We start from the raw sequence: 12,012 nt of genomic DNA on the forward strand, positions 1-12,012 counted from the left end.
AGAGAGATTCTGCACAGTAATCGACCATTTATTTACAAAATAAAATTCAAAGTAAACTATCAAAGTACATATATGTCACCGTATACAACCCTGAGATTCATTGTCTTATGAGCATGGTCAATAAATCTATAGAATAATAACCATAACAGAATCAATTAAAGATCACCCAGTCTGGGCGTTCAACCAGAGCACAGAAGACAACAAACTGTGCAAATACAAAAGTAACAAAAAATAAGAATAAGCAAGCAATAAGAGATGAAGAGATGAGTAAAGGAATGCGACTTACTTTTGCACTTAAACTAATGCCAAATACTGAACTTGGCAAATTCAAAATTACTTAACATAAAATTTCAGAGCAATAAAATCCTTGCACTTAACTTTAATTAACATTTGCTTACTAGTTCTACTGAAATCCCAGCTTCAGGTGGGAGTAAAGAATGCTATTTTAAATTAATCCTTGCTCAATACAGCAGACTGTACCTTTTGCCAGGAATGCACACAGACTTCTTGCCTGTCATACAAGGGCCCAAATAGAATAATGCACAGGAACATGTCCATGCTGAGCATGATGCCAATTTGAACTAACTCCATTTGTCTGCAAAAGTTTCTTATCCTTCTAGTCCCTGTCTGTTCATGTGTCTAAATGCTTCTTAAACTTTGCTATCATATCTGGAGAAACACAAAAAATACAGGAGAAACTTGGCAGATCAGGCAGCACCTATGGAGATGATTAAAATGCCAATGTTTTGAGCAGAGACTCTTCATCTGTCCTGCCGAGTTCCTCCTGCATTTTGTGTGTCACTCTGGATTTCCAGTATCTGCAGAATCTCTTGCGGTTATTATATCTGCTTCTACCACTTCCCCAGCAGCATTCAAGGCACTTACCATCTTCTATATGAATAAATGTGCCTCAAAAATTTCCGTTACAGTGCAGTCTCCAACATAAACGCACTAAGTCTCTTTATGTTAAAGTAGGCTGGACTATGGAGAGATAATACTGAACTTATGGATTATTTTTATCCGTTGCCACTGGAAATTGCTTGGTCAACATTTATAATGGAAACTGATACATGTTTTAACATTCTACTGTTGGAAGGGTGTATTTTCAGAATGATACAATTATAAAAGCAATTTCCAATATACACTCAGTGGCCACTTTATTAGGTACAGGAGTGGAACTTGGTGTGGTCTTCTGCAGCTATAGCTCATCCACTTCATAATTTGACACATTGTGCACTCAGAGATTCTTGTCTACTCACCACTGTTGTAATGTGTGGTTATTTGAGTTACTGTTGGCTTCCTGTCAGCTGGAACCAGTCTGGCCATTCTCCTCTGACCTCCCTCATTAATAAGGAATTTTCACACGCAGAACTGCCCCTCACAGAATATGTTTTGCTTTTTTTGTTGCACCATTTTCTGTAAACTCTAGAAATTGTTGTCCATGAAAATCCCAGGAGAGCCCAGCTTCTGAGGTATTCAAACCACCCTGTCTAGCATCATTATTCCAGTCACTTAGATGACATTTCTTTCCCATTCTGATCTCTTGCCTGAACAACTAAACCTCGACTGTCTACATGCTTTTATGCACTGAGTTGCTGTCGCATGATTGGCTCATTATATATGAGGTGTAGAGTGTACCTAATAAAGTGGCCACTTAGTGTACATGCACAAAATGAAGGCAGACAGTTTTTTATTAGAGATACTGTTTTTTTTATTACACAGTTTAAGATCAGCTTGGCTGAACGACTGGTATTCCTACTCAAGTCGTATGATTGAAGATTTCAGATTTTAGTGTACAATTGTGGCTGATTGTGGAAATTATACATTGTTAGGCTTTAAATGTGAGTCACGTCAACCTGTGCATGTTCATATCTGCATTTGAAGAGTAGCTTTAGCCCTTAGTACTACCAAAGAAACAGGTAAACTGACTTTTCATCTCATTTCTACCCCTCCAAAAGAATATCATTACCTTCTGACAATGGTATAGACAAAATTACTTTCAAGACCTACCTTTGGAAAAAGAGAAGCCATTTCAGTAACAGCAGAGTGAATCTTTTCAGAACATGGCACAAAACTGTCAATGAAATACACAAAGGATTAAGATTCATTCACTGACCCATGTTTGTTCTTATGCACAGCTACGGGGGTCTCAAAGTGAGGCCTTGGAAGACAAAATATACATTTAGCAAAAGGGTAAGTGCAAACCTGGAGGGGACCCGGATTAAAGGAAACAAAAGTCAATTGAAGAAGCAAATGATACTGCAAATATTTAGCACGTAGAGTGTATCTGAGGAGAGAGAAAAACAGTTAACATTTTCAAAGGCCAGTCCTGCCAAAGGGTTTCGGCCCAAAACATCGACTGTGCTTTTTTCCATAGATACTGCCTGGCCTGCTGAGTTCCTCTAGCATTTTGTGTGTTGCTAACATTTTCAAATCAATTTTTTTTAATCAAGAAGCTCATGATTAACTCCATGACTTACCAAGCATTTTCAGCAATTTGTCTTCTTACACTTTTCCAACAAAGCCCAAGTTTAAGGATCAAAAATTCATCTGACAATGAACAGATGGTTCTCATGAAAGGTCAGAAATCTATAATGAACCTTTCTCTCCACAGATATTACCTAACCTACTGATTTCCACACACTCCATATTCTTTCATTTCAGATCGACAGCTGTCATGCCATGAATTTCACATTTCCATTACTTCTTTACTTTGCTCTCAGCTCCATCTTGCATTTCCTCAAGAGACATCGGTTAAGCTTACAAACCTCACACAGCTGGCACTACTAATATTTGTATCACTGTCTCCCAGGCATTCTCTTTGCTTTCTCCATCTTCCCCCTTTGCAACTTCAAACATCTTCGATTTCTAAACTTTCATAAATCTGATGAATTTAACTCAGTTATTCTCACCACAGTTTCTGTTGCCTGTCCTGTTGAGTATTGCCATTATTTCCTGTTTTATAAGCAGCTTAACCAGAACAAGCTTGTTAGAATCAATGGTAGACTCGTGTCAGTGGTAAAGACAGCAAATAGGATTGCTTTAGTTTGGCAACATTAAATTAGAATGTTTTGGCTAATTTAATGTCTGGGAGGGTAGTTAGAATAGTGAAGATGGATGTAACCAATTCATGTGGAAATTAATCTTGTGGTTTCTGTTGATTTTTAGCAACCGTTAACCACATAACAATTACAGCACAGAAACAGGCCATCTTGGCCCTTCTAGTCCGTGCCGAATGCTTACTCTCCCCTAGTCTCACCTACCTCCACTCAGCCCATAACCCTCCATTCCTTTCCTGTCCATATACCTATCCAATTTAAAAAAAAATATGACAAAATTGAACCTGCCTCTACCACTTCTACTGGAAGCTCATTCCATACAGCTACCACTCTCTGAGTAAAGAAGTTCCCCCTTGTGTTACCCCTAAACTTTTGCCCCTTAACTCTCAACTCATGTCTCTTCTTTGAATCTCCCCTACTCTCAATGGAAAAAGCCTATCCATGTCAACTCTATCTATCCCCCTCATAATTTTAAATACCACTATCAAGTCCCCCCTCAACCTGTTAGGATAAAGTTTTACAAGGAACAGGAGAGAAATAATGACAACAGTTTATTCAACCAGTCTGAGAAAACACTATGATTTCTATCAGGCTTGATCACAATAAGACCAGTCGAGCGTCTTTGAGACAGTTGGAGAGACTTTGAGACAATTAATGGTGGGGAACAAAGGAATTAAGATAAAATAATTCAAGGGAACTGAAAAAGCAACAGATTGCTGAGAACTGTGCAGAAGGCAGTTGTTTGCATTATGAAACTGATACAAGTTGCACATACAGTGCTTGTAAAAGTATTCAGCCCCCGTTTTTCGAATGTTCGCTTTACAACAACTCGCTGTTACGAAAGACCAACATTAATACCTGTTTTCGCTAACCAAAGAGGATTTTTGCTTTTACGGGAAAAAGACGCCCGCTTTATACGCATGCTTACCCCGAGAAAGACTACCATGACCGTGAAGCCTTGTGCGGGCAGTTGTTTGCGCATGAGTGTACGTGCGTAGGTGTGTACGTGCACATGCATGTACGTGCCGATTTTTTTTCTTCAAATCAATTTTGGCTCACTGTTTTCCTGAGTTTGATAAGTGAAACTACACCGTACATACAATATTTCTACTTTATATAGGGTGTGTATTTATCATATCATTCCTGCTTTTACTATATGTTAGTGTTATTTTAGGTTTTGTGTGTTATTTGGTAGGTTATTTTTTGGGTCTGGGAACCCTTCAAATTTTTTCCCATATAAATTAATGGTAATTGCTTCTTCGATTTACAACATTTCGGCTTACAAATGGTTTCATAGGAACGCTCTACCGTCGAATAGCCAGTACAACCAAACAATATTTTAACATATTTTTTGTAACTGCTAACCTACATCATTAATGCTTAACTAAGCAGTTCCCATACGAACCTTTCATGCTTACACTCTTGTGCTGCTCGAAGCAGCTCCTGGATGTTTTTGGTGACCTGCTCTGTTTTAAGGATTACATCCTCTGTACTGGGAAGGCTTGGATCGAGTTCACCCTCATGCTCATCAAACTCTAGATGGAGGTCATCATCCCTTCCCATCTTCCCATCAGCAATACTTAAGGAGAGGGGGGAAAGAAAAGAGAAAAAAAGCCAACATAAATTGAGTTTAATAACCCATCAGCTAAAATAGTACCTACAGTAAGTTCTTAGTACATTGTCAGGTGCATATAGAAACCAACTGCATCAGTATGTTACAAAGCTTAAAAAGACTCAGGATTCAGATCACACTACAAGTGGCACTGGATCACTCAAAACTCAAAATGTTAAATGTATACTATGTAACAGGTTGTGCCTACAATGACAATACTCCTAATACCTCATTTCAACTTTCAGAAATCTTTAAAGCTGTGGAGTGATTAATTTTGCACCTCCCTTCACCAGTCACAAACTGGAAGATGCTACAATTTCCAGAAAATAATTACTTACCACTCTGAAAGTTGTTTACCATGGGACCTTGCAGGTCAGTATCAAAGCAGCAGTAATAGCGTAATGGAACTGATGAATGAAGCTTGCAACACGAGTGTATGATTAGTTTAGAGGCAGTGATGTCAACATACAAGAAATATAAAGAATCCTAGCCTAGATGTGTTGATGACTGGCAGGTTGCTGAACTTGCTGGTCACATCACCAGGGGGATGTTGTCTTTTCTAGTAGGCTCCTTCAGCAACTATGATGGCCTGAGACGGAAAAGCTCCAATCCTTGGTGTACTCATGCTATTTGAGAAAGTTATCGGGTAATCTTGGTAAAAATGCCAGTTTCAGATTCTTGTGTGAATCAATGTATACTCATGCAATTACAATGTAATCTATTCCAGCTCTATGTGACTGGGCTTGTGCACTAACGATGAGTGCAGTCACGTATCCTTCTAGTTTTGAATAAAACTTTTGCATGAGGCACAACCTTCAGAAAGAGTGCAGAAAACTGCAAAGTTAAAATTGACTGGCAATCTCCATCTCCTAAAAACAAAATGTATACCAAGTGCCACACCTGCCCATTCACCTCCTCCCTAACCTCCATTCAGGGCCCCAAACAGTCCTTCCCGATGAGGCAACACTTCACCCATGAACCTGCTAGGGTCATCTATTGATTCTGGTACTCCTGATGCGGCCTCTTCTACATTGGTGAGACCCGTCATAAATAGGACTTCTTTGAACACCAACGCTCCATCTGCTAAAAGCGGATGGTGGCCAAGTATTAATTCAGATTTCCATTCCCGTTCTGACATGTTAGTCCACTGGTTTCTCTTGTGCCATGATTAGGCCACCATCAGGGTGGAAGAGCAAAACCTTGTATTCCTCCAACCTGATAGCATGAATATCGATTTTGCCCTCCGGTTGAATTTCCTCCCTTCCACTCTTCTTTTATTCCCCACTCTAGCTTCCTACCTCTTTTTCACCTGCCTATCATCTCCTCCTAGGTTCCTTCCTCCTTTCCTTTCTCTCTCCTCTCCTCTCCTATCAGATTTCTTTTACATTTCCTACCCACCTGGCTTCACCTATCACCTAGCTATCATCCTTCCCCAACCAATCCTCCCACCTTTTAATTCTGGTGCCTTCCCCCTTCCTTTCCAATCTTGCTTATTTATTTCCATGGTTGCCTCCTGATCTGCTGAGTTCCTCCAGCATTTTATTTGTTGCTTTGGATTTCCAGCATCTGCAGAATTTCTCTTATTTATATAGTGTCAGTTGCCTTCATATTTGCTTAAAAATTGCAATTCTTTGGAAATATTAATCAAAATTATCTCCTTTTGATTAGTTCAGAAATGCATTTTGTGTACGTTGCTTTGGATATCAAGCATCTGCAGAATTTCTTGCATTTATTTGCAGCTCTAGCAACCTTACAGAAACCGAGCATCTGGTCATCCTTCCACAATGGACATCGTAATGGAGAATTGGGCTCCAAACCTCAGTACTGGTGGCCTTCTTTGTATTCTTCGTGATGTTCCATTGTAAATAACTGACCTAAAACTTATTGCATGCATCATCCACTTTAATGTCTTATTAGAAAGACTAACTACACATTCCTATTATACAGAAAGTATAATGGCATGCTTGCAATTATGCAAATAACAGTATTTGCAGAAATAGCTTGTGGGTGGAATGGAAACAATATTGAAAAAGCTAGAGAATAACATCTTGCAGAAAGGTTCCTCTGGTGAGTACCACTAAACATGTTCATGCAACAGTGTCATAATCAACATCAAACTCTTCTCACCCTGGTGGCAGTTCAATGGCCTGGGTATTGTCATAATCACTGTCTGTTCCGCTGCCACGTTTGTCTAGTTTGGACACCTAAGAGGGAAAACAAAGACAAAACATAAGCACAATACTGCTGTAAGGTACACAGATAGCACAATCAGACTAACTGTTCATTAGTAATTATAAGAACAATGCAAGCAGACTAGTAGGAAGAGAATCTCAAATCCACACAAAAGAGAGAAGCTCCAGTTATTATAATGCAAAAAAAAAATGTTCAGCAACTGAAATTTGTATTTACCCATAGCGTGTTATGGCTATAAGTATTAAGCATCAAAATGTTATTTAGTCTAATTAGTAACACACACCACTTAAGCCTTGAACACAAAACTGATAAGTGAACTGGGTGGCAGTTGGGGCACTGAACTTTTGCAGATTCTTTTACCACTTATTAGTTATTAATTAACAATTTCAAATGAGATAATTTTCAATATGATTTTTACAAATGGGATTAAAATTGTTATTTGTGAGGAACAAATCTGGCAGCTGTTTTACCAATATTAGATTTCACAAAGGTGTAGAATTGACAGCGTTTAGCAAATTCTGTTGTGAAAATCTGTACTAAATTTGATTTCACAAAAGTCCTTAATATAAAACTCAAAGGTTGTTTGCATTACAATGGTTCTCACCTAGCAAAAATATCCTAGAATATTTGTGAAGCCCCAGGATTAACAGTTCAGCAATTTTCTAAAAGGCACAACTCTAGCCTTTCTAATGTTCTGGATCTCAATGTTTAAAGTCAGATCTTCTTATGATTTACATTTTAAGAATATTTTCTAATATTTATTATTTTCCTTTACACCCAAAGGATTAGCAGTTATGGTTTTAATAGAAAAAGACAAAACACATGCATTCTTCTGAAGCTTTCTTTAAAAAAATACTTACATAATGGCAGATGGTTCCAATATATCACTGTTTTCCTGTTTCAAAGGCATCTTTTTGATACTGCATATATCAGATGGTATAGAGGTTTGAAAATTTCCCTTTTCCTCATCTTTGAATTTTCCAAACAAATTGAAGGAAAAGCACTTCACATTAAGGTACCATAACCTGGCATGCTAGAGTAAAATTTTCAACTGTACTATTTTTTAATATCCTCACCACTGCAGTTTTATAATGAACTGTTGCAATTGTTACATAAAAATATTTTAAAAATCCATAAAGTACATTTCCCAAAATCTTATTGACATTGGATACTGTCAGATACTGTTCCCATGGTATTAATCTTGGATTTCTCTTCCCAAGCTGTTGGTTTAAAAGTCCACATTAATAGTGAGCCTAGCCCATCAATGGTCTGAAAGCTTGAATTAAAATTGCTTAATTAAATGGTTCTGAGAGATACTTCAAAGTAACCTAATTATATTTAATGCAACTTGCCTACAACGATTCAAAAGTTCTTGGAATAATTGTAAATTTGTTGCATATTATTTCAGATTACTACATTTAAATCGTATGACTCATTAAAGTAATAATTTGCATCTGTGAATATATCTAGTGCCCTAAATATACTGGCATACAAATTAGTACCTTCTCTTTTGAAATGCTGTCAGGTTTGATATAAATAAATGCAAGAAACTGAATAGATCCCATCTTTATAATCGTCCTTTCTAAATTCCATATGGCAAGACTTAATAAAGGACAAGGAACTTCTCCAGTTAAAGAAAGTAAAGTTCTGATTCAAGATTACCTAGCAAGGATTAACTATAATTATCTTGAACAGCAAGATCTTGGAATCATCTGCACTACACCATCTTCATGCAGCTTTATAAACTATAAGGATTGTTCTTTAATTTTACATAATCAATATCAGAAGCTTTGATGGCAATGTTCTTATTAGAAAAAATAGTTCCCACTACAAAAAAAAAATGCCTAATTTAACCCTTTGAGGACTACAGTAACTTCTGTCTTACAGTTTAACAAAATTAGTAAAAATGTTAAGACTTTACGGTCATAGATTCTGCTGCATTTTGTTTTAGTGGAATTTACAATGAAACACTAATTTAAAACAAAATTGTTTATTTCAACCTGTAAAAAGTTCTCAGAGGGTTAACTTTGAGGACACAAACATTTCTGCAATCTCTTTTTAGAAAGTCTACTAATATTTTGACTCAGATTTTGTAAATCTAAAGTTGGATCCATGCAGCTGAGGAAATGATTGCCAGTAACGGCTGCTAAAATCAGTTAACAATTGAGGATTATATTTAAATTAAATTTAAATTGTTAAATTTAGATTAAATTTAATTGATCTCCACTCATAGAATAAAGCATTTTTGAATCAAAATACATTGTTTTTTTTTGTGAATAAGTGCAATGGAATTTTTGAATATTTTCCACTCAATATTTTGGACTACTGTTGATTTCCTTGCAGAATTACCATTAATCACTAGCCGCACAAAGGCTATTTTGTATATTAAGACCATAAAAAACAGATGTGCAAGTTTTATAATGCACTGGTTAATAACTTCCATATTTGCCATTAAAACAGTACAATTTTTCCCCTAATTTTATTTAAATTTACAAAACCTGTGTCTCAATAGTTTACCAGGGAAGAAAAGAAGCATTCAGAGAGCTAATATAGGCATACAGGGATGATCATCCGGGTAACCCAAGAAAGTGAATACTTGAATGGCAAATAAACATGCTCGACAAATGATAGCCATTGAAAGCCCTCGTACTACTTAAGAAAGTTAGGATGTTAAAACTGTAGAAAGGGAAGCAGTAGTTACATAGGAAGCATTGGTAGCTATAGCCCGATTACAGGGGCTCATCTTTTGGAATGCCTTAAAAATGAAAGCTGCACACCCATTTCAATTTGGTATATTCTTTACCCATGCTTCATTGCGTAGCCTTTTTCCATCACAGTTGCAACTAATTCTCATTTCATCTTCACGCGATCACTCTTACACGAGACCACCAAATTCACTTTTGAAACTGAAGCTAAAGAAAAAATTCACACACGGAATATGCAAAAGGATATTTAAAAAATTTAACTTTCATATTTGGCTCTGAAAGTTATTCATAAAAATTCTCAAGCAGGTTCTGTATTCTATTATTTTCATGTTATAAAGTAATGTAAGATGCAAACTGATGGCTTCAATTTATTCAGGATGTAGCTATCAATTCCTGACCATCTCTAAAGCCCTTAAGAGCACGGTAAGCCACCTTCTCAACTACTGCATTCCCTGTGATACTAGTTAGGAAGTTATTAGATTTGCCTTTACAATAATGTAGGAAAGGATAGTGTGGTGGTGTGTTTCTCTATATCTGATACTATGATTACAATCCTTCTGAGCTCATTTCTGTAGAGACAGGCATCAGTGGTGTGGTCAAAGAAGCCTTAGGAAGTTCCTGCAGTGCAGATGGTACATACCGCAGTTATATAGGATTCAGAAGGAGGGTAGGATTGGATGTGACAGACCAGTTTAATCGGGTTGTATAGTCCCAGATGGTATCTAGCTTCTTGAGTAATGAAAGTGAGATCTATTTCATCACACTTCTGACTTATGTCTTGTTCCTGGTAGAAAGGTTGGGGAGGAGGGGCGGTCAACAGACAAGTACTTTCTGTAGTTGAGCTACCCTCAGTTTAAAGTGCAATGATAGAGGTGTATTCGTTAAAGAGACAGAGGCTGCCAATCAGCAGGAAATATACTTAATGGTAAGTATATGTTACCATTATCTTACTGCAGTCTGAAATCAAAGCTCAAAAGTAAATTGATTATGAAAGTACATATGTGTTACCCTGAGATTCATTTTCTTGCAGGCATTCGCAGTAAACACAAGAAACACAACAGAATCAATGAAAGATGACCCCCAATAAGATAGACAACAACCAACATGCAAAAACAACAGACTGCAAATACAAAACGAGAAAAGAAAAATAAATAAATAAGCAACAAATATCAAAAAAATGAGCTGCAGAGTGCTTGAAAGTGAGTCCAAAGGTTGTGAGAACAGCTCACTGATGGGCCAATTGAAATTGAGAGAAGTCAATGCTGATGTCTCACTGGGCAATACCCTCCTGACTGCACGCAATTATGACACTTTCCCTCATGAGTCAAGACAGTCAGGAAGGCTGCTTGATGAAACGGGATTTGCTCCAAAGTTGCATTTATAGGATTGTACCTACATCTAGCTGTTGCTTGGAGCAGCTTATCCAATTCTGGTGAGACTGTGGGTAAGACACAATGAAAATTGTTTTCTTAGTCTGACATGGCTGAGTGTGCATAGAGCAGGTCGTTCACTTTGTTGTTTTCATAGCTGGTATAACATGAGTTGGCTATTTCAGAGAGCAGTGAAGAGTCAAGTATATTGCTAGGGCCCCAGAGACATACTGATTAGATAGGAAACAAAAGCAGATTTCCTTCACTTAAAGACAGTAGTGAGCCTTATGCATAAACATTACACCTTCATACCTGATCAGTTTAGTGTTACCTGTTATCTTCTCAAACCAGAGGGATATGTAATTTGTAGGCACATCTATTCAGCTCTTCAGTCTATCTTCCCCTCAAAAGTTCTACAATTTCATTACTCAATTTTGCTCTTTTTCTTTTAATAGTCTAACAATCAAAATTAGTCAATCTGTCTTGAAAAGTCAGTTGAACTAAAGTTTGTATGCTGTTGCCCTCTAAATCTAAATCAAGCCTCTTGGACAACATATGTGGAAGACAACATAATATCATTGGGTTCTTTGTCATAAATTAGTCAAGATAGAGGGCAAAATATGAATTTATGAAATTGGCTAGAATTGGGGGGAACAGCTTTTGGGAACAGAAACACATCCATTTGATTCCTTTTATATGTGGCCCTGCATACCATATACAATGGAGCGTTCGGGAGATCATTTTCAGCACCAAATTTTACTGGGAAATGCAACATGTAAAGTTTCTCTGTGTTCACTTAAGTGACCAAGCTTGATTTTTAACTCTACCATTATTGGATTATTGTCTTTCAACATTGCAACTGTAATGTTACAAATTATGCTTTCAACTTGACAAGATATGTATATCTGTAACACATTAGATTGCATTTACACTAGAGGACTGCAAATGGTGAATTTCCATAGGGTCCTTGGTAAAGAAGCTAATACAAGTCAAACTGACCTAAAGGCCTACTGTTTGGTAGGTTAATTGGTCATTCTAAATCAGGGGTTCCCAACCTTTTTTTATGTCATGGA

At 37.1% G+C, this 12,012-nt stretch overlaps 1 protein-coding gene across 9 annotated transcripts in view; it reads right to left on the bottom strand.

Moving 5' to 3' along the window:
- The window catches only part of git1 (G protein-coupled receptor kinase interacting ArfGAP 1), a 235,784-nt gene that overhangs the window by 4,580 nt on the left and 219,192 nt on the right, over positions 1-12,012 (bottom strand). For all 9 annotated transcript variants that reach the window (XM_073053392.1, XM_073053390.1, XM_073053393.1 and 6 more), the window contains 3 exons: positions 6,799-6,875; positions 4,465-4,638; positions 2,011-2,074 (listed from right to left, as the gene is read on the bottom strand). In XM_073053392.1, the coding sequence (XP_072909493.1) occupies positions 2,011-2,074; positions 4,465-4,638; positions 6,799-6,875 (315 nt within the window). The remainder of the gene's footprint in view (positions 1-2,010; positions 2,075-4,464; positions 4,639-6,798; positions 6,876-12,012) is intronic.

This window comes from Hemitrygon akajei, chromosome 8, assembly GCF_048418815.1.
Source record: "Hemitrygon akajei chromosome 8, sHemAka1.3, whole genome shotgun sequence".
Lineage (NCBI taxonomy): Eukaryota > Metazoa > Chordata > Chondrichthyes > Myliobatiformes > Dasyatidae > Hemitrygon > Hemitrygon akajei.